The 27,680-nt window shown below is 39.4% G+C and overlaps 1 protein-coding gene across 2 annotated transcripts in view; it reads right to left on the bottom strand.

Annotated features, from left to right (window-relative positions):
* DOCK1 (dedicator of cytokinesis 1) overlaps positions 1–27,680 on the bottom strand; it is a 299,358-nt gene that overhangs the window by 6,877 nt on the left and 264,801 nt on the right. For both annotated transcript variants that reach the window (XM_026115844.2, XM_026115845.2), the window contains exons 45-51: positions 26,293–26,469; positions 25,148–25,231; positions 20,460–20,597; positions 17,207–17,352; positions 12,873–13,071; positions 7,705–7,858; positions 3,048–3,193 (exon numbers count right to left, since the gene is read on the bottom strand). In XM_026115844.2, the coding sequence (XP_025971629.2) occupies positions 3,048–3,193; positions 7,705–7,858; positions 12,873–13,071; positions 17,207–17,352; positions 20,460–20,597; positions 25,148–25,231; positions 26,293–26,469 (1,044 nt within the window). The remainder of the gene's footprint in view (positions 1–3,047; positions 3,194–7,704; positions 7,859–12,872; positions 13,072–17,206; positions 17,353–20,459; positions 20,598–25,147; positions 25,232–26,292; positions 26,470–27,680) is intronic.

Genomic DNA, 27,680 nt, shown 5'->3' with positions numbered 1-27,680 from the left:
GACTAATGTCAAAGAAAAAAACAATTGATAACACTGAAATAATTGCTCCCTAATTACTATCCACCTTACTAGCTTCAGCTGGTTTTCTAGTTCCCTGCCCCGGGCTTTGGCCACATGAGGACAGCACACCCACTGAAGCCTTTTAGGTCATTTTTCGCTCCCTGCAGCTAATGTAAGAGATGGAGAGTGATCGGCACTGCAGTAGAGGCCCTGCAACATGTTTAAACATCCTCTGGATTTTATTTCTGTGCAAACGCTTTCAATATGTGCAATTAAGCAGTAAACTGATTCCCAGTCTGCATGTCACTAGTGCAACAGTCCAAAGAGCTGCTGCCATCATTAGGCACGTGGGTCTGGTTTGGGTCTTGCATCTCACAGTGCTTCAGCCTCTGCTACGCTCTGCTTGCCAAGGTCCATATCTGCTGATGGACTGATCGAGATGTTCTCCTCTGAACCATTATCTGCTGCTTAGTAAGTGTTATAGCGGATATTATAAATGTAAGTGCTCCTTTGTCTTTTTTCTTTGAGTTTCTCTTTTCCCCGTGAATACTAAGTAGGCGGTGGATTTTTATGCAAGGATATGTATGCACCCATAAAGAATCAGAAGTGCCTAAAGGAATCCCTTGATGTAATAATAATCCTTGCAGGAGTCATAGACTTCTTTTTTTATGTTCCCATATATCATTAAGAACATTTTTAGCAGAACAAGTCATACAGTGCAAGAAAACATACATAAGGTATCATAGTTAACAATGAATAAGAGGGCAATCAGAAACTTATAATTAGATGATTACTGGGATAAAAGACTTAAGTAGACTAAGTTAACGGCAGAGTCCAAACAATCTAAGATTACAGTCTCAGGCACTATATGACATTATTGCCTGCAGTTTGATTCAAAGCAGTGAGCATGCCTTGATGCATTTATCGAGGCAGGCTTTGCTGTTCTCTACACTTTTTTTTTAGTAAGTTACTGAAAGGGAAGCCATACTGAACCAGATAATAACTTTTAATGCTGGGAGATCTTTCCAATTTAAAAGCTACTAGGATAACATTATCTGTAATATTTTTCACTGATTTTTCTTTATTGATACAAACCACACATAACTTAAAAAAAATCATCAGTTTACTAGACAGATAATTATAAACTGTAGTTATTTCTCCCATGAAAAAGGGCATGAAAAACCATCCACTGGGATTTATTGATAGCCATAATAAGAATGTACCTATCTGTTCTTTCGTGCCCAGCACTACTCATTTTCTTTATGTCCTTTAAAACTTACTTCCTATAAGCTTAATCAAATGAATGTGCAAAGCGACTGGTATAAGGCTACTCTAAAATATTCTAAGACTAATACCTGGGGCTTTGTGAAAAATCTGTTTCCGATTCACCTTCCAGACTTCGTAACTATATTCCCTATTCTTCAAAGGTTTATAAAAATGTAGATGCCGAGGGAAATTTTATACACTTAACTGAGCAGATGTAACTTGAATTCGACTACGTTTCTAAGGTACGGTCAAATCCTGAGCTCCTTCGAGGTGGGATGCTAAACAACAGGGCCCATTTTTACAGTTACTAAATAAATAAATAAATAAATACAACTTTGCAAAAATCCAGATCGTATTACTGTTGTTACAACCTTCCATCTCATGATAAAGAAATCATGATCGTCACAGGTAGAGGAGCTGCACAAGGTCACACTGAAAACAGCAACAAGACTGAGGCCAGGACCTCGGTCGTCCTCAGATCTGCGCTTTAACCGTCGCAGCATGATGGTGTTTGCAAACAGGACAGTAATCACTTCGCATTTGCCCGCTGAACAGAAAGCGCCTTCAAACAGCCTTGCAGGGAAGGGAAAAGCAACCTTGCAATCTGGATTTTATGCCTTACCACACATTTTATCATCTCCTTGTTTAACACCTCTTATTTGAGAATCGAATGCAAGTTTGCAATCCTGAGCTATTACCATGACCAAAAATTAACAGTATATCATGCAAAATTAATTCGCTATCCTGGAGCTCATAAAGGAGGTGAGGAGTTTAACGAATTTGAAAGCTAATTTGAATTTCTCAGGTTTCTTCATGAAAATTGATTCCTTAGACAAAAATCCTGGCAGTCTTCCCACACACTCTGCAATTTCCTACTCAGGGCCCTGTATTCAGGTTAAGCAGCGCCCCGAGAGAGAGGCCGGCGAAACGTAGAGAGTTTCGTCACACTAAGAGCTTGGTACGCTGGGTTGGAAAATAGAGAGGAGAAGGGTTCACAAAAAAATTTAATGAAAATGTTCATTAAAACCATCCAGTTCCAGGGAAGCACTACTGAAGAGACCGTGGGAACAGCAAAGTTTTCAAAATATGCATATAACGAGTAAATCACTGTGTTGTGAACAACAGAGCTCACATTCCTAAAGTGACTTCTATACCTGTTTTTTCCATTTAGCCTGACAACGTTAAATTGGTGCAACAGCAGAAACAGCTACGATTTCAAACCGGGGAAGAGATAGGCTTGCTTGCCTTAAGGCACTGCGGTGGTTTGCGCTAAGCACAACTGTTCACACAGAAAGATTAAATTCTTACCTGACTCTTTCCCTGCTGAGATTAGCAATGGTTTTTGTAACCATGAAAATTTACTGAAAAGCAAATTAATCAGCAGAATTTCATCTGAATGAAGAACTTTTAGAAGGATACATCTGGGAGCAGAAAGGAATCACTACTGCTGAGAAGTTTTTTGCGAAGCAGCTCCTTTTGCTCCGAGGGGGCACGGAGTACCCCTAATTTGCTGCTGGGACTATACCCTGTCCGTTTAAGCTCCCTTACCAACATATCTAACGGCGTTTTGCTTTGTCTTCTCCATGAGCATGAATCTAACCTGCCTTGGTGTCAGTTAGGAGGAGCGATGCCGTTCCTTCACGCTCCCGACATTTTTTGCAACCACAGAAATCCGTGGATCTTCTGCCTTCTCCACCAGCAGGACAACCTCTGGCTGCGGGTCGTTAAAAGTGCAAAAGCAAATAAAACTGCAGAAAGCGATCACCATCGCTGGGACTCACCCTTTGATGCGCAGGGGGGGACGTCGTGGGGCTAATCAAGTCTTGGCTTTCCAGGAGATTCCCGTAATCTGCCATGCTTCCTTTGAGGGGCAGTGGAGGAGGGATGTCCGCGATTTCTGTACTAGACATACCGTTCAGCTCCAAATCTGTAAAAAGGAACATTTATTGAGCTCTTCGAATAACCCAACTGAATCCAAAGATCCAGACTACACCAATTCTCACGGCACTGAGACTATGACGATACGGCACATGAAACATCATTGTCCTCTCTTCTTTCCATCTGCAGTTCACCTAAAGAAGGATTTTAGAGCAAAGTAGTACAAATGAACAACCCCCACAATGACTGGAAAGCAGGTATGTTGTGTCAAGACGGGCTAAGTTTTACGATACACCCTAAAATACTTGAAAGATCTCTCTCTTTCTAATAGAAATGGAAGGTTTTGCTTCCTTAAAGCTTCACTCAGAAATATTCATAGCTCATAAAGTAAAAAAAATTTTCTCAACTGTAAGCTCTGCATTTACACCTTGTACATTAATAAATAACAAAAGTTTTGGTAAGTGCATCTAGAGAATACACTCAAGCCAAGCTTTATTTACCTGTCTATAGTAAACTAGCAGAAAGCTTTCTGTAAATAAACCGCACAAATGAAAACCTATCATTAACTACATTTCCCTCTCAAAAATTTCCAAACTCCAAATAACAATAATAAATGAGCAGTCACCGCTAGGTATTTAAGCAAATAAAATCATGCAAGAGATGGTAGAAACATTTTTTATTGCTGTTGGCTGGGTAGAAAGTTCCTTTCTCATAGAAGATAAATCCTAACACGGAGGGGAATAGCCTGAGGGACAATAAAGCTCCACTTATTAAGGCCCGAGTGATACAGAGGTTTTTCTGCTGAAAACCACCCACGGTGCATTTCAGGGTAATTCAGTCATTCCAACAAATGCAAAATCCACTATGAGCTTGACGAGATAAGAAACTTAATTTATTTTTGACAAATTAGGGAAACTGTTCTCATTCAGAGAATGAAAAAAAATGTTATTTTTATTTTACCGGGGTGATTTGTGAAACAAGTGGAGAACTTGTTTATGCAGATATTTTTATTGCAAGGATGCTATCAATATCTTACACCATGCGTCCTTTTATTGTTCTCTAAAATGGGCTCTGACTAACACAATATAACTGTAAGGCAGAGGTATCGATTTGTCACTGAAAACTGTAATTTCACCCTCCTTCCTTTCACTTGAACTTTCAGTACATCAGGAACAAGAATCTTTTCCATCCCGGGCTTTCAAACTTTCAGTGGCTCCTCCTGAATCAGGGTGAAAATGGTTATTTGTCCTTCAGGACCTGAATGGTTTTATGGGCCCTTTCTTTAATACTTTTTTTTTTTTCTAGCAGTCCTTGAGTCTCTCTCATCACCTCCTCTGTCCCTTCTGCTTGTCATCCTTGCTTTTTGATACAGCGGATTTCTCCATTCCCCAAAGGTTGCAGTATTCATAGTATTTTCAGACAGGTATCTCCATGAAAATCTACTTCTACTAAGCCTATATTATTAAAACATGTAATTTGAAAGCAATGCTACCCACTTATTACCAAGTATTAATGCTGAAAGTGAGCTTCCTTGTTAATCTGGTATCAATTTCCCAGCCATGCCGTATGTCTAAATATCACAGGCATTGGAGGGCATAAACCTCCTGGAAAACAGCTCCTTAGCATAAATGCTGCATGTGTCTGCCTATCTACGACTACATATGTTTTATTTATTTATTTATTTATATGCAATTTAGGAGAACACTGGGAGATCTTTGGAAAATCGTATTTTCTTTACAGGCAAAGTTTTAGCAGAGCCCTGAGCTGTGCTTTGCAGAGGGAAACCTCCTTTCAGTATTTAGTGTAAACAATTCATGTTTTTAGGTCTCACTACATATTTTCCATGGGTGGAAACTGAAAATCTGCATAATAGCATGTAGATAAATGTTACAAATTCAGTCTTACAACCCTTTAGGAGGCAAATTTAACTGTCCCGAATACTTCATTTTTAAATGCAACATGATTTTACAGTATCTAACTTCACCTCTGCCATTACGTGCAACCTAATACAAGGTACCAAGAAGGTAAGGCAAATTTTGTTATGAATTAGAACACTGATATTACTAGAACTGTATCAAATCTGAGCCACTGCAGCTCATGACAGATGTTTGTTTCTACAATAAGTATTTTCATAATCACAATTCTGAAACAGGGAAGGTATCTATTGCATTCATGCAATTCATACAATTTCAGTTTAATGCTCTTCAAAGAAACCACAAATTGCCAAAACTAGAATTTCACCACAGTCAGAGAAACACTTTTTTCCTTACAATATTTTATCTACTAAAAAAGATGTAAAAAATAAAATCTTTGCAACAGAAGCATTCAGTATCTCTACTATATTTTAGAAACTATGTCACAACCATTGAATTAACTTCATCTTCATTTTTGGTCAGAAAAAAGTGTATAGGGATTTTTCACTTAAAAAAAAAGTTATTTTTTGAGAACACAAACACTTTGTCTCTCTAAGGGCTAAATCCTAATGCTGATCCTGCATGTCTGAGGCTGACATTTGGAAGATCCATGCAAAGACACATGAGCAAGGTTTCCGTGAGAGGTACAGAGGGAACAGCTCGCGGAGACAACCGCGTTGCGAGGGCTGCGATGCCCTGGAGGGCCACCAGCTCTCCTCCGCTTCTCCTCCTCCTCCCTACGCTCCTCCGCTCCGGTCACAGCGCTCATTTTCTGCAGCTCCCACGGTCCGAGCTGAGCCTGTGCACAGCGTCCTCACTACCTGACTCCTCTGCAAGATAGCACTGAAACCCCCTAACTGTGGGCAGAATATTTCCATCTGCACAAATAGTTCATAATATACGTTAACTAGACCTTTTTCATCTTAACCTAATGACCAAGTTTTACACCCCATTCTCCCACGCTGCTAGCAAGCAGGCAGGATCGCTCAGCAACCCAAAACCGTGCGTGGTCTACGTTTGCACTGAAGTAACCTTGGAATTGCTGGAAATTTCAGCGTTATAACTCTTCAAAAGATTATGCAGAAGTTGCAAGTATTTTGCAGCAAGCAAGTTCATATTACATCAAACCCATAAATCTCTAGCACAAGACAAATATTCTCAGAAATGCATGATAGCTGCAGATACTTTTTTTAAAAAAGAGATCAAGTTGGTTTTAATAAATATAAGAAGAAATAATCCCACTCAGAGGATATTCTCTGCAGGAATACATATAGTTCATTTTCTCTGTATTTTCAGTTTTTAATACGCTGGTAGTTTTTGGAAATCAAAACCGGTAAGAAAGGAGAGAGTTCACACCTATCAAAACGATTGTTCAGGGTGTCTGACTGCGCAAAGGAAATGCTCCACTGATTTGCGCTTGCTTCTCCTCTTCCACATTAGCTTTGTAATCAGCAATTTGAAACAACTACAGCAACACCCCACGCCTTTTAGAGGACAATTCTGTTGCTGCAGATTTGTAGAACAAACACATGTATTTGCTATGACGCAAATTTTCCAAAACGCTGATTATTTAAAGAAAATGTTTATATATCAAAAAAGCAAATTAAAAAAGTGAACCTGACCAACTAAGATTTTTTCTTAAAACTGCCCGTCTATACTCCTCTTTACTAACATGTAACTCCTGTCTGTTGTATGAGAGGTTGGGTACACATATCAAAAAGATCACTTTTTTTTTTGTGTGTGCACGCCAAGTGCCAGCAATTGAAAACGCTGAAAGTCAGTTTTTGGAAAATGGCACTGTAAAAGAAATAAGTGCTGTATTACACTTAATTTTATAATAGGGTTTCCTAAAGACTGAACCAAACATACAGTATTTTACAGAAAAACTGAGTGACAGATGTCAGAATGTCAAACAAAAATAGTTGTAAAAGACTGACATTTTATTCTCTGGCTTGCATTCACTACACAGCAAATAAAAGCTCTTTTAAGGTATAATTACATTAGAAGATTTTTTTTTCAGTGTTTATGATCCAAAATGCCCTACAGATCCAATTTTTGATAGTTACTAAATATATAAATAATTATTAATGATTATTTGAAACGGAAAAGAAACTGTCAACGCAACAACTTTGCTTGCTTTTGTAACACGTTGAAATCTTTTTTGTCAGTCAACAAATGCAAGAAGCGCAGCACTGAGAGGTAAATTCTTGCGTCTGCAAGTCATATCACATGGTTGATGGCACAAAGACTAAACAAAGGAACCAAAAACCAAGATGGTGAGAATTTCTGGGCAGAAATATTAATGAAAAATTTGATCTTAATACTGATCTGTTGCCTAAAATACTTATTCAGGTCATAAAGTTGTAATCTGCAGAAGTATAGCTGCATGAGTGAGCACTATAAAAAGATTCACATATGAGGGACTTGTAGAAAGATGAAGTTACTGTTAACTGTAATGTAATGCTAAGGAACCACATCTTTCTACTGGAATGTGCTCTGGGCACAATCCTGGGCAACGTGCTCTAGGTGACCCTGCTCGAGCAGGGGCGTTGGACTAGACGATCTCCAGAGGTCCCTTCCAACCTCAACCCTTCTGTGATCCTGTGGCTGTGTGAACTTAATTAAAATAAAGCAAACAAAAACTTACTGGACTGCAGGCTGAAAGAGAGTTTTGACCGTGGAGTTATTGGGGGTGGTGTAACTTGAGAGCTGGGCGGGGAAGGAGACACGGAAAAGCGCCTTTCACTCGAAATGACGTTAATGACTTGGCTCTTTGGTCTCTGTGGTCTCAGCGGGCTGATCTGCAGATAGACAAAAGCAATGAAAATCATAATCGTTTCGCTACAGCACGACACAGAGTATAAGCAGATACTGGCAGCACGATGACGGTCATCGAGGCTACACAGCTCAGGAAGGCACGTTACTCCTGCGCAGCAGAACTCGCACTTGCTGCATTTTCCCACAGCTTCCCAAACCATAACAGGCAATGATAACCTACAATACTTTCGATTTAACACAGCATTTCACAGCTCCAAATGTTTTTCCCTTCTTCTCAGGAATAACAATGAGACTTAATGCAGAGAATTCCTTCAGCCTGGCATATTTTTCTGAAGCAATGAGCCAATTCCCAAAACATTTGCTTAAAGCATAGGAGAGCTAAGTCAGTCTATAACCTCACACACGATTGCCTGACATTCAAAAATCTCTTCTTTCTTCTCACAGGGCTCTACCTCCTGCTTAGAATTTCCCTCTCCAGCCGCCTGCATGCTCCAAGTCTCTTCTGAGGCAGAACTTACCTTCCAAAACCGCTTCCTCGATTCTGCATTTCTGCGCTCGTGTTTAATCCACTGAAATAGCCCTGTTGTCCTGCTCTGGCGGCTTCATAATCCATTTTAATTTTCCATCAGAAACTCTGAAATGCTACTTGTAATCTGATGGGCGGCTAATACAAGTTAAACAAAAGTTAAGGCGATTGCTTTTATGGACTTTAATTCTGTGCTCTGCTGTTTCTTAGTCATCCACTGGTACCTATATTTCCAGTAATCGCAGGGAGAAAAGGAAGTTCTCATTTCCAGGAGATCACAGAAAATGGAGCAGAAGCCTGAAGCTGAGATGGGCGGTAAAGCCAAGGTACCATGGTAGGACAAAACGGAAACTGCCAGCAGCAATTCATGCTTTTTGAATAATTTTGTTGCTTTGCAATTTTTTTTGGAAAATATTTTGAGAAGGAGAAATTTAGAATGAATGCTACCACATATTTTCAGAAAACAAACTCTAAAAGATGGGTTTCCTTTACGGGCTATATCTAAGACCCATCTAACAGAAATGACCATTAAGTATGTAACTTTTTATGAAAGAGAATAAAGACTTTGGGTAAAACTTTCAGAAGTTTGCTTGATACTAAAATTGAAGTCTCAGAGACCTCAAAAGTTTCTTCTTGCAAGATCTTTTAAAACAGATTTTTAATGAAATGGATAAACTCTGTAATCACTTTCTCGGAGGCATATGATTACAAAAAAGCAACAAAGAAGAATGCACTAATGGGTAGGGAAACCTGGAATTCCAGAATCAAGAGAAAAAAGAACAACTAGAATCAAACATCAAAGCAAATTCACAAGTTAATCTGGTCTATGGCTGTTCTTTTCAAGTAAATTTTAACTTTTTATGTGATACTGATAAGCTTGGGCCTCTTCTTGAAGGTTCACCGGTTCTCCTAGAGGATATCAGCTCTAGTAACTCAGATTTTAGGAGATTGCTAATCCATAGCAAACCCACTGCTAATTTTTTTTAGTCTAGGATTAATAGTGAGTGGTGTGAGACGTCATTAAATCGACAAAATACACACCCTATTATTCTGATCTCTAACATAAGCTTTTGAGTTGTCTGTTAACTGCCTGGCTTCAGTATTAGATTTGCTATCAACTCAGAGAGTGAAAGAACTAACAATGAGAATTTAAATTAAAGAAGTTTATTTGATACTTAAAAGAAGATGTTTGTCTCTGGAAAACTAAAAAGACATTACTGATGATCTTCACATATCAAAGTGTTTAATTTATCTTCTGATAAGATCAAAGCAGTACAACATCTCTGTAATTAGGGTTTGGGTTTTGAACAGTTAGAAGATTCATATGAATACAGTGAAATTTGGGAAAAAAAGTATTTAAGCTATGAAACTAGACAACACAGTGCCTGAATCTTAGATTTTTAAGAAAGCAGAATCTCCAGGAAATAAATCTGCAGTTTTAAAATCTTCTCATGTTCTTCCATGAAGATTCATTGAATTGGAAGGAAAAGTTCCTGCGTAAGAGAAGGCGTCAGAGCGGGGGAAATTCCCGTTCCATTAAACTGCATCACACTGAACAGTGACTCCAGCTCTGTGGAGGCCTCCGACAGACGGACATGAGACAGAGCCACCGACCAGGAGGCCGGTCACACACTGCCTCCGCACGCGGGCTATTTAGATGGAGCAAGTGGGTCTGCAAGGAGGAGATCCTGGAAATGGAGGAGATCCATCGAGACAAGTGCTCGGGGATGCCAAGGCACCTGGGTGCAAATGGGTGCCCAAGAGTGGTAATCCTTAATATCTTTATTCCTTCCCATCATTGTCTTTTTTTAGGCTGGCGAACATTCTGCTTCCAAGCTCTGAAGACAAGAGAAACCCAAGTGCCTTAAATTTTTGTTCATAAAACACAGCAGTAATATTGCTTTGGGTAATAGTGCGTTTGGGGTAGTTTAAATGTAGAAAGGAAACATGGACACAATGCAGCCTACAAAAGTAGGATGATGGAAAAATTGAATTTTTACCCACAAATGATGATAGGGTACATACGTCTCCAGAATGCAACAATTTTAAGACAAGGCAAATTTTCTCTTTATGCTACCTGCCACTGTGTTTCTAAAATTCCTGAAAACATTAGTGGGAATTATACAACGACTCTCAAACTAAGCTTTATCGAGCGTTTTCTCCATTTCACACATTAGAGGAAATCAACCACATTAATATCAAGCATTAAAAATTGACTTGTCGTTTTGGAGGTTGCTAAGTACTTTGCAAATACTGAAAATAAAGAGTTTTTCTTTACCAGTACACTCCTTTTTATATTAGTGCACTGCAGATCCCAAGAAGCTCTCCCATCGGCTCAAAGTAACCGCGAGAAATGAAGATTGCATTTAATTTTTCCCCTCTCTGTCTAACCAGGGGACAATTAGCCACACCAGTCATGCACGGAAAGCTCTTCAGTGGGGAAAGAGATGAAAACTCAGGTCAAAGCAAATTGGAGCTTAGCCCATTTCTGTTCCTCAAAATACAAACGTGAATGTGCCTTGAAGGGGAGACAGCAGTCTCTGCCTTTCGTCATCCGGGAAGGGACACAACTGGAATAACTGTAACCCGGTGGGTATCACGTCCTCCTTTTACGCGTGTAAGATCTCCACTGCCTCCAGCGGACACTGGCCCAGAAACTGCTTTTCCTGTTGAAGTAAATGAGATGCATCTCCAGTATGATTGCTTCTGGATTAAGACATTATGTTTCCAAAGCAGTCAAATGGGCGTCAGTCAAGGCTGTAACTCCATGGGCTATACTGTGTGCAAGCACGTTTTTCTAACCATACTGTTTTTACAATCCTTGCTGCGTGGCCAAGGAAGAGTTAAAATCAATAAGAATAAATACAGGAATTCTGCTCCTAAGAGGTAACAGGGATAAGTCTCACTCACAGAAATTGGTAGTGAATGCTGCTAGTTCAAAGATCGAAGAGGGCAAGTGTCCAGAAGTAAATGAATCTGCCCTCGGTAAATTGTTGCTGGCTGTTTCCAGTCACCTTCTTGTCTTTCATGTGCTCGGAAATGACTTCGAGGAGCATTTGCTCCATAATCATCCCAGGGACCAAGGTGAGGCAGGATGAACTGAAGTTCCCCGGATAATCCTTCCTCAACATGGGTGCAAACAACATTGGCATTTTCCCCAGCGGCGAATCCTCCCCGATCTCCAAGACCTTTTGAAGACGACAGAGACCTTGCAATGACATCAGCCAGCTCCCCCAGCATCCTCGCATGCATCCCATCCCACGGACTCTTGCAAGCCCAACTGACTTAGCTGCTCCAAAAATCTAATTTCTTCTGCTTCTCTCCCACAGACGCTGCTAGTATGTCTGGGGATCCAGGAGGTGTGAGCGCAAACCTTAGCATTTTAATGTTTAGGTTCCGTCAAAATATGACTGCTGCAATGTGCCTAATACCTCCAGAGCTCAATGCATTGTGCCAAAAAGATGAGACATACAGAAATTTATGCAAAATGTATTTTCTCTCCGAAAACATTCTCACGATGCTCGTCTGACTTGGTTTGGCAGGAGGGATCTCCGTTTTAGCAAACCAGGACTGATCCCAAATTTACTGACGTCAATGGAAAACTGTCACGGGCTTCAAAAGGGTTCGGATGAATCTCCTGGAACGCACAAAGGATTTTATAGGCGTTTTTGCTACCAAGAACTGGAGCTATCGTCACGAGCGATTGCTCAGAGAGGAGTAGTTTCAGGAGTCCAACGTAAATGTTACAGCCACCAATGAAAGACTCTGCTGAATTAAAAGTTCACTGTGCGAGTACACGTGCAAATCTTTAAGAGACCATTACCAGTATTTCTTGAGGACAAGTTTTAAACTATTGCCATGAAAACAGGAGTCCACTCGGAGGCTCCACAGTTACAACTAGAAGTTCATACACTTGCTGCTCCAGCTTAAAATGGACGTGCTTTCAATTTAAGAAAGAAAACTTCTAAACTTACCTAAGCCTTTAGGACACTCTCAGAGAATTAGATATATGCTAGGAAGAGAGGGCTTAAAAGAGATATACTCTATAGTTAATATCCTTATACACAGCCACCAGTGGAACTTCTCACAATTTTCTGCTCAAAATAGCCTTTCAAGAACACATAATTTCCATGCATGAAATGACCTTATAACATTTCCACCAAAAAGTGTCTTGCGGTAGTCAGCTGAAATATGAGAAAACCCATCACAATCCACTGGAAACCATAACTTGAAGAGACTGCTAAAATGGCAGCATTTATTTTACTTCAGATAGATCATTTGTTCCTTGTGCTGAACAGGCCTATATAGCTTTTGGCAGATTTTCATATAATATACCTTGATTTTTTTATATTGTAACTATTGATTATCAAATATATTAACATCATAATGTATTCAGGCAGTGTTATTTTTACTTTAAAAATAAACTTAACTGTAAAACTCAGCATTTTTAGTTAAATATAGAATGAACATTGTTCATAACTAAATAAAGCATTACTTGCTATCAAAGTTACCGTTTCTGAAAGGATCACTGCTTCAGACTGCTGCAGAGAAATATCCGTAGATTTAAATTCTTTATCAAATATTTCTTGATGCTTGCTGTTCCTTTTCTCCTTCTTCTTTTCTTTCTTATCTTTATCTAGGTCATCCTTGTCCAATTTATCTTGAGACCTCGAATGCATCTTCTTTGGCAGGAGGGGCTCAAGCACAAACCTAAAAAAAAATTAAAAAATATTGTGGCTTAGATCAATAAAATACTATTTTTGAAACAAGTTTAATTTTCACAGTCCCAACAAGGCTCATTTTAGCTCAAAGACGCTTTATTAATCCAGTACAACTCACAAGAAAGCAAAGCGGGGGCAGAAGTTCATAAAAATCTTAATTGTCATGATAAAATTTACTGCAGAACTGCTGAAGGATCAGGACTGCCTATTTCCCTGCCCTGCTGTAAATCCCCTATTTTAGGGCTCTACAAACTCTTGAGTTTCACCGTATGTGTTTATATAAAAATGAATTTATAACCCAACGCTGCCCCTATGCGTACTGTGGCAACGGGGGCTGGCAACCAGCCGAACGCACTGTCTCTCTAACAGCAGCTTTAGGTATTTCTTATAAATGGCCTCAAATTCCTCCCGGACAGCTTTTTTTGGTGGAGAAAGAGGATGCACGTATTCCTCAGAGAAGGAAGAGCAGCTGAGAAACTACTTTGCAGCAGAGCAGCAAGTGTCTAAGGGACGTGAGCAACGTGAAGGGCTTTAACGCTTGCAACTCGGCCAAATTCCAGTACATTTCCACGGAAGAAACTCGAGAATGAAAAATCAGACAGATTTTCAGTTTAAGTCTTTTGCTGGCAATAGCTAAGGGTTAACTTCCAAAGATCTCACATCTGGAGCGCTCCTTACCTGAAGCAATCGCAAAACAGGCACGTGCTGCAAGCGCGTGAGTATGTGCAGCGCTGACACAGCGCTGCCGTAACCTGAAAGGTTTACACTCCATCACTATTTTTTTATTCTAGTTATGAAGAAAAAAATCCTTAGGGGTGTAATGAACTTCCAAAGGAAAGCATTTTTTGTTTCAAGAGTGTTTATTTTATTTTTCAAGGTAAAGCACTATTCTAAATAATATAGGAACTTTTTAGCTAATTTTTCACTCCATAATTTAAACAAACCTCTCCTCCATCCCACCTTTTTTAATGACTCACTTATTTAGAAGGTAAAGAGACATTTTGCTTTTAACTAGCTAAAAATATTCTTAGCTGGGCCTAAAAACTTTAAAGATGTACTCTGCATTATAAACTACTAAAAAACATGACCTAGCTAAAATTATGCTAACAGATTTTAAGAGGATGTGACAAATTACCACATTACAAACCAAATCAAAACAGAAAATCTCAAACAAAGAGGAACTAGCTGATTTTATAACACTGGAAAAATGTTTAGCATGCCAAGATGATGCTTGCCTGCATAGGCCACGATCTTGTACTGCAGTGTATCCGATGGTTCATATTTCGGACAATTTCCAATTAAATTATCTTATTAAGTTATCCTAATCAATGTCATTAGCCTCAACATCCAGTGAAAAAAATTCTAATTTATGTTGTGTTACATCTGGACTATTTTTTTCATTTTAGTTTGAAACCCTAAACAACCCTTCAGCTCTCAGCATAAGTTAGCTCCTTTGATGGAAAGATATTCAGAGCAAAACCTGCAGCAACAGGCCCTCACTCATCACCCTCATAACCGAAAGCCAAAATCATACAAGTTGGGAAACAAAATCATAACGTTTTGATATTACATGGATTTCTTATCTCTCCGTATCAAAGCGCTTTACGGAATACCTTTCATCCCATTTTGCAGAGAGAAAAAAGGGGAGAAAGACTTGCCGGCGGTCACAAAGCGCACGGGTGGCAGAGGCTGCATGAGGACGAGGGTCTCCTGCTTACTGTGTTTCAGCCATCCGAAGGCTGCCTGGCTACGTGCCGACTTACAGCAAAAGTCATCTGTACGTGCTACCACCTCGCATGCAGATTACAAGTTTACAGGAGGATTTGCAACCTTTTAGACAACAATTAATTGCTTCCCTTCTAGGCATTACCGTTATTAGTACTATTAATTATTTGCATGCAATATATCAGTGATAAAAACGAACTAGTATCTGTCAGCATGCCACGCTCGCACTTAAAGCACATTCAGACTTTCAAGAGGTGGCAAATGGGACGTCGCAGGGACTTATTGAGACGTCCCCTCTCCCAACTCAGACTTCAGTGTTCCCGTGGATACTTCTGAAGTCCCATTTTAAGCAGTGAATAAATCAAAGGTCCTTTTTTTAAGGTCAGAATTTTATTGATAAGTAGAGTTGGGAGTTGTAAAACATGCAGTATGTCGGCGTCTGCTTTAAGTTTTTACTGTTTAAAACCTATAAAGCTGGGAGGCAGCATAAAATATAAGTAGGGTGATCTAGGCAAAATGTTCTATCAGATCCATTTTTAATTTTTTCTTAGCTCCATCTTTAATCTCAGAAGTAACATAAGAAGAGTGGGGAATGTGAAGGAGGGAATGGACGACTGACTATAAAACCAATGAACTATGCGTACGTGGGGTAACTTCCTCCAGGTTAATCATTACAGACCACCCATCTATTTCTTACTGTCTTTTGCCAGCTTTTAGAGGTCTTCCACTAGGTTATTTAATGTGATGATTTTCCTGCTCCTGCTCCACTGATCAAGCAAACGAGAATATTCTCAGGTTCTCTTGGTAATGAAATTTGTTCATTATGATGTCCTCATATTTATTACAACTATATTGCCCCAGGCTCCGAGCGGGAGCTGAGCTGCAAAGTGATGTTTGGGAGTTTCATTTTCGTATTCATATTGAGTTGACTCATGAGATCCTCCTAAACTGCTAAGTGACACAGACTATAACACAGCTGGGATGGAGATGCAAAAATTAACAAAAGAACATTCAGCAAGGAAAGAAAAATAGGTGCAACGAGTTTGAAGGGAAAGGAGAAAGAGGTAGAGGCAGCAAGAGAATGAATAAAAGATGAGACATGGAAGAGGAACATGGATAATTTTCTCCTGAGATACAATAAAGTTGCCCACTGACCGAGGATGGTAGCTATCCCCAAGTTCCAGCAAGACAACTTTCGGGATGAATTAGTCAAAACGCATTACCGTCCCTGATACAATTGCTGCTGTCCTGTGTTTTTACAAAAATGATCTACCGTGTGTATGCTGTAGAGGGTAATGTAATGAGATCTGAATAGCTCTCTGTTTGCACTTCATTCCCAATGGGCATATAAATTGTTTGTAATCAAGGTAAGTATCATGTTGGTCCTTAGGTGCTGTACTTCATTTGACTCAAAGCTTCTGCTCTCTCCTCAGGCAATAACTCCCTCTGAAGGTGCACAAGGGACACCAACACTTCTAGCACATCTCTAAGTTAGCAGTCCTTCAGGAGACTTTTTAAAAACTGCCGCTTGGTTAAATATTGAGTTTCTGGATTACGGGAACGTTGAGGTGGGGGGAAGAGAGAGAAGGAAGCTCTGAGGCTGAGCGGACACCCGGACAGAAAACAGCTCCTTCCTTTCTTTTGAGGGATGCGACCGCGAGACAGGGCTTAGCAACAGAATTCCCAGGTCTCGTGTGAAATATCTTGGTAAGTCTTGAAGTACAATCTTGCCATAAGCAGCTTTTCTTCTGGCAGCAAAAGCGAGAAGAAATGACTGAGCAGTTAGCTAATCCCTTCCCTCTCCCAAGCTACACCTGTTCATCCCTACAAGACCGGCTGAACACACCTTTCATCCAACACTTAGCGAAAGACCCGTTCCGAACCATATCATCTGCAGTGCTTTAAAGGGTGGTAATTCAGCTCCTGTTTGCTCGGGGATTTTTGTTCGGATGCTTGGAGTTTTTTGTTTTGTTTTAAACAGAACTGAGAACAGCATTATATTTACCTTGATAAAAAATGTTTATATATATCTATATATATACACAAATACATATATATAAATAAAATCTAGCAGTATATCCTGAGATAAAAGTTTATTATTCTCTTTTTATGTAGTCACTGTTAGGCTGTCATTTCACACGGGCATCCCCACTGCCCATTAGTTAGTCACACTGTTGAGCCACACAAATGCCGGTGGGGCTGCTCAATGAAATGCATCTGGGATAAAATACCCTGGGAAACGACCCAACCAAAAAAACCCTCACGGTTCATTATGAATGATTAATACCGAGATAGCACTGCGATCTGGAGCACGGTGGTCACGACCTGAAAAAGGTGAAGATCTGCACGCTAAATCCTGCTTTGCAAAGATAAGCCCTTAACGATTGTTTCTCGCTTACCCGTCTGAGCCCGGCCGAGAAGGCGTGCTGTCCGATGAGATGGAGGAGACCGAAGCGACGGAGAGGGGTCGGGAAGACGAGGGCATGGTGAACGACCGCACCATCGAGCGGGGCCGGCTGCCTCGCCGGTCGTCCAGGCTGGACGGCTGCAAAGAAACGCACGATTTACTCCTCGCGGCACGCAACGTAGCAGGTAAACATCTGCCCACCAAAAGCAACACTGAGAGCTTCAACAAATTTTTTCTCAATATAAATAAATTATACATCATGTGTAATGACAGCGATATCAACTCTAAAGAAGATTTAAAGGACAAAAAGGATCTATTTAGGTCCTGATTTATAAGCACACGCACAATTTTAAACATTTTCTCATGCTTCATTTGCTTCAATGGAATTTACATGCTTTTTTTACATCTAGACTTTAAAAAGCAGCTACTTGCAAAGAACCTTTTATTCATCTCTGCAATGGAAATGACGTTCAGTATATTTAAAATAAGCCATTTAAAATGATTTTTTTTAAAAGAAAAAATGCACTAACAGGATCTTTATGTCAAGAAAGCCAATTTACAGAGTAACATCTTGGTTAAGAAGAAAATATATGACAGAGGTTTTCTTTTAAGTGCCGACAATTTTAGAGTCCCGAATATTTATACAAGCTTTGTTAGTCATTAATAACTGATATATGCATAAAATAATTGAGCTCCTTCAGACAACAAATAAGAACCTCATGCTGCTTAATTACAGGTAGATTTTCCACCCTGTCGACTACTGGTAAATTGGCACTGTACAAGGAAGACAGAAGCGATAAAACTCCATCAATCCTGACAACTCCTAGTAGCAGACAGAGTGAAACTAGAGAGATAACGGCTCCCGTGCCTGGCTTCCCCGGCGCCTGCCTTGCGATGCCCACGTACATCACTGAAGTAAGCGACATGCAAGTGCCGTTAATGTCAATATCCCTCTTCTCCTTGGGAATAAAGTACTATTTGATATACTACTGCCTTCCTAAATACACCGGCAAGGTGGCATTTAAAGGACCGCAAGTTGAACCATGCTTGGAAGGACGCTGTGAAGATCGTCAAGTCCCACCTACGACATTAGCGTCACCGGTGAAAAATAAGTCGTCGCTACAGAAAAACCTGTAACGAATCTCTGAAGAGATTGGGCCTGCCATAAAAGTCAACGGGAGGTGCTGACCATACCGGTGTGCCTCTGGCATAGCATCCATAAGCTCACGGACATGCCCCGAAAGAGCTGGATGAAGAGAGCCTTGCTTTAAGGCTGTGCTCAGGCTGCCTCTCTTAGGGGTTTCGTTCCTTCATGAAAGGCACATTTTAGTGATTGCTGCTCATGTAGGGACAGGAATAAAACTGGAGAACTTGCAATTGTTTTCAATCTTTTCCAATTTTGTTCATTTTCCTAATCTCATTTCTTAATTTATTAAGGACTAGATTGCAGCGTAAAGAGTAGACTGCCGCAGGGAGAAGCAATAACATGGGGAGTAAGGAATGTGTCATATTACTCCAGTTTTCTGCTGTCTTGGGAACAGCCACTTGAATTCAGCCTAGCTGGGAGCTCCCATCTGATTATCTTGTCTTGGATGATTTAAGGACGGGAAAGCAGGAAAGGCATGAAGAGGGGCCAATTTTTTCTATGATTCCCTCTCTATGGAATTGTGCTTCAGATGCCAAGTTTTCAGGCACAAAACAAAAACACAACTGCAAATGTTTTTAGTCTCACAGGTGCAGAGATAACCTTCAAAATCTGAGCTACATCTAAAACAGTGAAGTAACATTTGCCTAAACACATACATTAATGGATAGAGCACCTCCGAAAGCCACAACCCAACCCCAATTTAACAGCCATGAAATTTGGTGTTTTCCTACGGCACTGCAGAATTCAACCAATTCTTTGGCAATACAAGTCACCATTTACTTGCAGCTAAGCCTCTGACATTCGATAGCACGTCCTCTTCCTGACGGGACCTGTCTGCTGTGACCCGCTCACCGGCTTTCTTTTCCCAAGGGGGTTACTGGGATTATAGCACAAACGCCATTCCTCATCCTCCTTTCCTTTTCACAAAGCCTACAAATTGCAGCAGGCAACACTCCTGTCAGTGCTACCAGTACATACAGCATAAAACTAGCCCCAGCGGTCTTCAGTTAGGACATCAGCTCAGCATATTCAGCCTTAAAACACCAATTGCTTCTCTACTCCTAGCTTTTTAAAACTGATTCATAAAATAGCATCTGGTCCATGCGGCTTTTTATAGAACTACCAGTTATCCTGTCAATTAAGAAGGTGTCTGATAGCTTTTGGCTTTCCTCCCCTACGTGCAACACACATATAAAGCAGAACAAAACCTAATTGGAAACACCATAAAATTCTTGTTTGTGCCTTAAAGATGAAGCAGAAGTAGAAACTGAAAAAAGCTTGGTTGAATGACAGAAGCATGGACTCCAGCACTACTAAATCCCATCAAGTAGCAGCTATCTATTGCCTCCCTAAATTGAGGGTGGTGGCACAATATGGGAAAATCAGAGATGCAAGGGGAATCAGAGACCTCAGCTACACTTAAGAGCAGCCCACTACGGAAGAGCAGTACAGTCCTGACATCCGAAAAGGAATTAAAACAACACGAAGGCGACATTCAGCTCTAGAACCAACATGCTACGATCCCTTGATAACAATTTTTTAAAAATAATTCCTTAAAAATGGAACACTGAAGAATTGCCCTGACTTTCAAGGAACAGATTCAGGCAAGTTAGAAATGACTCCCACGCTACGAAACGAAGCAGAAAAGCTTTCTGGACAGGTCTTACAGCTTCTGTTCACTATTTAATGATTTGATAGCGTCAGATGCAGATCAGTGAGTACAACCGCGTCTGCAGCAGGTACAATATAGCACAGATCACAGCATCAGTAACCAGAGACACCCTTGGTACAACCCTACGTGACATCCAGTCTGACGTGCAACACATGGCCAGCCGCAACCCCTTCTGGGAGCCTGCTTCTGGGAATTTGTGAGGTCCTTAAGAGAAGTATGTCCATGTCCAAAAACGAACTTAATTCCACCACTGCTGTAACCCCTAAACTAGAAGAAAATCACTATGCTCAATAATTATCATTGTCAATCCTGCATTAATGTTGCTTCTTTTAATCTGTGAGAATTATAATAGAGAAATACAAAGTTGCCCCCAATTTACAGCAATTCCAAATATCTTTCGAAGCATAAAGTTTGCAGATGACTTACAACAGTTCTGACACCATACTGCTTCTCTACTTTCTCCTTCAGCTGCTTGAAGCAGGCTTCCATCCGCTCATGGAAGGGCCTCAGCGCTTCGGTCACCTTCTCCCCGTGAATTCGGATGCCTTCGGCCAGGAAGGGAATCTGGGAATCAGAACGGGATTACAATTAGCATGCTAGTCTTCTGCAAGTGAAGGATTAGCACAAGTTTTCTGCATATATTGCAGGAGGAATGAAGGATCTTATGGAATTAAAAAAGTATGAAGCACAACATAGTGAAAAAGGTACCTGAGGAATGTTACACTTGATTTCCTTTTCCTCTGCTACCCACAGTCCATTAAAATTGCCACCTCCATCCCTCTGCCCAGTGATCATGCACTAGGGGCACAGCTGAATTTATCTGAGAGCACCAATATTCCTATTACGTTATATTCACAAGCCCCCATACGTGCTGCACTTTAAAGTGGCATACGGATGAATGATGACTCTCAAACCGGGTTATTAACGTTAGTCTTTTCCCAGCTTCCTGAGAATAAAAACTTGAAGAAGAAAATATTTATATGTTTGCTTTAATGAATGCTATTTCTAAAGCTGCAAAGGAGCTACACCCTTGGACATTCACATATATATTACACAGCAATATTTATTAATAAAATTTATAGCTCTCCACATAAAAAGCTGCACTTCTCAGTAAAATTATTTTATTTTCTCTGAGAAAAAAAACAGGAGAAAGAACTGAATTAATTCTCTTTTGTAACTGAAAGTAATCATTTATGTGCAAGGCTTCTGTCACAAAATATCCATGCCAGCACAGGATTATATAATTAGTTCATAGCGTGGAGGTGTAGCTGACCTTTTAAAATGTTTTGAGAGAGACATTTTCATTCCCACAGCCATCCAGACATACCATCAGAGCTTTCTATCTCAAGCTTAGGCAAAATATTTCCTCTTCCAGGTCCGTTTCAGCCCACACACTGCTGATTCTGACTTAGATATTCTCCACAGCAATCAAGCTAAGAAGCTTCTTCTTAATAAATTATAATTAAATCATAATACTGATTAAAAACAGATTTTTTTTAATAAGACTGAGCAGCAATCAGAATGAGTAGCTTTATTAGTAAGGAGGATAATAAATACACAGATGAATTACGGATGAGCGGGCTTAAGAAATCTTATCAAGATGATTCCATGTGTTTTGCTGCTCTTTACCAGGGCACAGCTGTTACTTCTTTTGGTAGTTTTTTAAGGAAAAAAAAAGAATGACAATATTTTTCACTGTAGCCACTTCTTTTTAGAGCCATATGGATTTGCACTCCACAAAGATTAAACATTAAAATCAGCTAATTTCTCTGCTCTAGGTAAGTAAATGAATTTGAAAATTTTCATAAATACCAGGTCAAATTCTGACCCTCCTGTTTTGAAGGGGTAAGTGGTCAAACGGCTCATTTATTTGAAAGGATTGCTGACAGAGCAGACAGCTCTGAGATCATTTTCCTAAGGAGAAAATGCACTAATGAGTCTCTCCTATGGAGCCAACACCTCCAAATTAGAAAAATCAGGCTGTAGGAAGCAAATTTTTCTTTTCTTTTTTTTTTTTTTTTGGTAGGTAAATGCCATAGTCAGAAAAAAATAGGTGCTTCCTATTTGAAAGAAAGGTGTTTGTGCAGCTTAAGAGACGGCACCGATCCTACGTGAAGGGAAGGAGAGAAGACCTACCGGGGGAGGAGGAGGAAGTGGCTTGTTATTCCCTGGGGAATTCCTTTAGCTTAGTGGGAGCTAAATTTCATAAACCTCCTGCTCCTTTGCTACAGATTTCCTGGTCTGAACATTCGACCCTCTCTGCTCAAGACTAATATTTTAAACATTTATTAGCTATATAAGAAAGTACTCTCAGACTGTTTTATCATTTCTGCTTCAACTTCTTCCACTAACTTCAAAATTCCTCCCGCTGCTCCTTTCCAGGCATGGACACAGGGAAATCTGCTTACGAGTGACACCACGCTTTCCACCTGAACAAATCGGTGTAACACAAGGAGACAGAGGCAGAATGATGTGACGGTCACTCTGGCATCAGCTCATTTGGCTTTGGAGCAAGGGAGGGGTTTGCTTATGGGGGTATTTTAAAATACGCTAAGAGGGTGCCCTCAGCTTTGGACAGATGAATGAAAAAGTAAAGATAACAGTAAGTAACTGAACCTAAATGAGAAAGGAAAGCAGCTCAAGATAGCATTTATTCTGTAATTCTTTGTTGATTTTAGAATTTCATAAAGCTGTATTGCAACTTATGATTATTCCTTGATTTTTTTAAAAAAGATCTTGATTTTCTGCTAGTCTGAACAGTTTAAAAAGGTACCGAAACATTACTTATTAAACAGCTTAAAATAAAATCTTTTGACAAAATATGCTTTAAAAACTGTTAACTTTGGTATGCTGCAATTCTTTTAGGGATGTAGAAGTTAGTGTCATGCACTAGTTGTTGTATGCTGTAAATACACTGGCTAAACGTGGAGTGACAACAGCATCAGTGTGGACTTCATTACCTTTACGTTAGAATAAAAGATCAGCTTGAAATGATGTAGTTGCACAGGAACAATTTTTTCTAAGTGAAAAAGCACTAACTTGGGCAAAAATGGACATTACTTTACTAATGATATTTAGCTGAAAAAACAACAGGCAGAAAGAAATGTACAGTTAAAATTCACAGGAATTATACGAGGACCATGTCCTGAAAGGCAGCTATTCCAAAAGACGATCAAGACAAAGGCAAGGTAAAGGGGCAGAAAAAAATAAGCAGTCAGCTGATAACATGATTGTCAGACTACTATTTCATATATCCAGATTGATTTATACTGCATAAAGAAAATCTCTATGCGATTACAAAACCCCAAGAACCACAGTACATGTTATTGAAAAATGAAAACTCATTTTTACTTTCAATCACTGTCAAGTCATTGATGAATTCAAACCACTGATTGAGTTTGGAAAGTTTCCATAACAACTCTCTCATTATATGATCCAATATTTAGAAGTAAGCTTCCCTCTGAAAACTGTGAAATATTTTTAGAAGAGGTTTCAATCTTAGGTTACACAACACATATACCAAAAGACTAAGCTAATTCAAAAAGCACTGATTTCCACCGCGAAATGGCGAGACCTTCCAGTGGAGAGCCTTTGCGATGAGACAGTTTCTCTTCATCCTTTTTCTCCCTCTTTCTCGGTTCCTATTGTTTGGAACTAAAATACTGATGGGAAATTATGTACTTAAAACCACTGAATAATTAAAATAAAATGTGATTAGCTTGAATACATACTTTCCAATAGTAGTCTTATTTTAATACACAAATGTCAGCAAAGCGAATCTTTGCTGAGGAAAAATGTGTCTGTAATTCATTTAAAATGTAGCTATAAAGGCAAACACAGAGAGCTGACATGAAGTTAGTCTTCTGGGATCAAATTATTTTCCTCTATAGAACTTAAAAGCTCCTCAAATCCTATCTTCTGCAAAAGCTCCCAGGAAAAATAAATAAATAAATAAATAAAAAGAATTTTGGCAGACCAAGAGAGTTTTTATTCAGTGGCTGTTTTACAGCCTTCAGAGCAATTTTTTGTTTTCAGTGTTGTATCTTTGGTTTTACTACCTCTAAAATTGAATCCGCTAGAAATGTAAATTATTCCCTTTATTATAAAGGCACAATTGAATATAAAAAGACAATGATGTACTTTCTTCTTCTGGAGGAAAAACAGTCCTAGTCACATTGGTATTTGTTAGTCATCACAAAATTATCTTGAGAGCACTGTAAAAAGGTCAGCATACAGCTACGGGACAAAACTGGGATTGTTTCCTGTTTGTCCCGCAAAATATTCTTCGGTACATGGAAATCCAGTTCTTGAGACAAGAAGGATCCGGCTTTGTTTCAGGCATTGGACTGGAAATCTGGATTCCACTCCTGGCTCAGAAAATATTAGCTGCGTGAACTTGTATTAAAACGATTTCTGCTCTGGCCAACGACCGTAAAAGTACTGGGTGATTTCATCACCCATTATGGCGTTTATGGATCAGTACTATTTTTATACCACGTGAAGTTATATAGAGGACATATCAAACATTTCACAGAGTGTCTAGATGAATTTACTATCCATTTCCACATGTAGGTTAATTTTAGTAACTCCCACATTTAAGATTCTGTGCTAAAAGGTACTGTAAGTGTACATCTACCACATAATAAAAGGAAAATATGCTGTTTGAAGGAAGAAGAGAACATGTGAAGAAATCCTCTCTCAGCGCGTGGGGGGAGAAGGTGAGATGCAGGGTTAAGCATTTCAACCCTTAAGTTTTAGAAGTATTTATGAAATCAATCCTAGGAAACTAAAATGCAAAACTGAATTGCCAGTAACGCTAACCAACATTATTACAAGATATTTTCTCATTTCAGGGACATGGGATATTTTTTCACTATATTGTGGTAAAAAAAAAAAAAAAAAGGTTAATCATGCTTGTTACTTGTGGGTCTATCAAATGACAAATTATGTCATATTTGAAAAGATGAACTTTAGCTCATGTTCCAAGACAGTTTTAAATGCTGCAGAAGGGTAGAGAGGGTGAACAGTCTGATGTCTGAATTTTCTCAAAAGTGACATTAAGCTGCCTTTGCAGAGTAGTTGGCCCCTGACCAACGTGACTTCAAAATTTTTACCTGCCAAGCTATCAGATCCTTCAGTTTTTCAATCTTGTCATGGTCTTCCGGATGCTCGTGCATATATTTTTCAGTAAAAAAAGCCTAGACAAGAGAGAAAAACGAGCAGTTATTTCAGAAAATGATTTGACACCTACTACCGCAGAAGAACTACCTGAAGCAGAGATAAATGAACCAAACCAAGAGTGCTACAAAATACTAGCAACAGCTATGAATACAAGCTGAAAATCTAGGAAAAAGAGAGATAATTTAACAATATCTTAAGATTAAGGTATCCATCTTTTGCGATCAGTGAAGTGGGCAGATGACTGCATGGTGAAGAAGACCGACTCTGCTCATCGAGCGAGCAGCACTGCTGAGCAATCCGGCTTGGGCATTACTCTTGCGCAGGAGCTCTTGGTAGATGAGGTGGGTCAGAGTTACCGAAGGACAGAAATGATCCGACGGCAGCTTAACTCGGTGTGCACTTACTTCATTTACGTTATTAAGACATGTTGCCTATGTATGCCAGCTTAATAAGATTAATTTTCCAAATATGAATAATTAATACAGTTTTTATAGTTTCCCAATGTTAATATAACTCATATAACTCATATAAGTTTTAACAGTTTACTTGTAACAAGCCATTAGGATTATTTAGAGAGATTTGCAACTGGCTGGTACCTCAGAAGTCATCTCTGTTACTTGATTAATCCTTACAAACTCATGTATTTGAAAGCAAATGAGAAAATTGCAATCAGTTACTTTGATCACTGAAGTGCACCCAGGAATTCCTGCTTCGGCTCCGATGTCCAATTGCATTAGAGCGCGCGTTTCAGATGTCATCAATCTCAGTTTGCAACCGCAGCGAGCAACCATCCACCACATGCCTACGCGAACGTTCTGGCAGTTAAAATACGCTCGCTGCTGAGCATCTTTTACTTCAAATTTAGAAAGGCAAAAATGTACCCAGAAATTCCAGAAATACACGGAAGACATTGAAGAATGCAGGTTCTAGGCAACGTTCTGCAGAGCACGTGTAAGGGGACATACGCATCTCGTCCATACGCAAATACGGGTGCACGCACACACGCTTTCTACAGCATCACAGGAGAGGCCAGGTCCAAAGGGGTGACGTAGGACAGGACAGTTGATTTTGACGTTACCTTTTCGTAGTTTGTGAACCCTCCCATGACCGCAGGATCCACAATGCCATTGAGTAGCATAGAGAGAGGGTTAATAGGTAGATTTGGATCATTTAGATGTTGTTGAATCATATTATTGATCTTATCATTTGTTAACTGCATAGTTTCTATTGCATTTTCCAGTGGACTGATTTCAACCTAAAACAACAACAAAAGGAGGTTTTAACGAAGGAATAGAGTTTTTACTGGCCAGGCCACCTCAGTAGAACTGGCTGTCCACCCAACCACCACAGTTCCAAACACTTCAGAAATTTCACAACACAAGATATTTTAACCAGTAATTAGTAGAAAGGGTTGCTAGGGGCAGTTAAATGTTGGTATGTATATATATATCTATATATATATCATAATAACTGGTATGATTATCGGTATTAATGGAGAAAGTTAAATGAATTTCACCGCTATAGTAGAGATTAGATCTTGGAAGTGTAACAGAGCAAAAAATTTAGAAAGGCTCTGACAGGACTCATGAATTTTTTTTGAAAGATTACGGAGAACATCCCGGATTAAGAACCGATAAGTTTTAGAAGTACAAAGAAAAATCCAGCTTAGTGCAACAGTGAGAAATAAATGATAACTTAATGTGGATTTTCTGATGGAAAATGTAATCTTAAGAAGCTCAAAAATCAAGAAGGTATTTTTGCAGTGATTACTTTTGGTGTACTTCCAGGGAAATAGAGTTTAATATGTTGAAGAGATGGCTTCTACACTACCCACTGTGTTTTTTTTTTGACAAGGTCATGTTTTCTTCTCCCTAACTTGGATAACTGAAGTACGAACTCTTCTTTCTCAGAGAGTCTTGACTTCAATGAAGAGAGATCCTCCGATGCCTTAATGGGGTGAAGTAGTTCTCATACTGTGTAAAACTTGGTTTATTTTAATTGACTGATCTCTGGCTATTATTTATGACCAGATACTGTGACTTTGGGAATGGCGGCTCTTCATATTGAAAAACAGGTTAAATATTTAAAATGTACCTAAAATTGCATATTTAGTCAGCGGGCTAAAAAAAATCTCCACTAACTAGCAGCAACCCACAATGCAGAAAGTCCTCATTGGAAGACTGAAGTCATCGTCTACTTGCATTTAAAAAATGATATGGTAGGAACAGAAAAGAAAGGTTAATTGGGGCCTGTGAGGAAAATGCAAGTGTGTATTTGATTACACCCTAATCTGCATAAATGCTACATAAACAAAGCAGCACTTCTACCTAGCTATCAGTTGCTTAACATGGTGCTGAGAACCACTTATAATCAAATCTCTTCAGTTGTTACTCTTACACCTGCCGTCTGATTACATCGAGGATGTTTTAATTAGCATTTTTAAAAGTATGCCTGGTGAATTATTTT

The sequence above is a fragment of the Dromaius novaehollandiae genome, chromosome 6 (genome assembly GCF_036370855.1).
Source record: "Dromaius novaehollandiae isolate bDroNov1 chromosome 6, bDroNov1.hap1, whole genome shotgun sequence".
In the NCBI taxonomy this organism is placed as follows: Eukaryota; Metazoa; Chordata; class Aves; order Casuariiformes; family Dromaiidae; genus Dromaius; species Dromaius novaehollandiae.
Note: the sequence above shows the minus strand (reverse complement) of the source record. Positions and strands in the feature narration are given on the sequence as shown.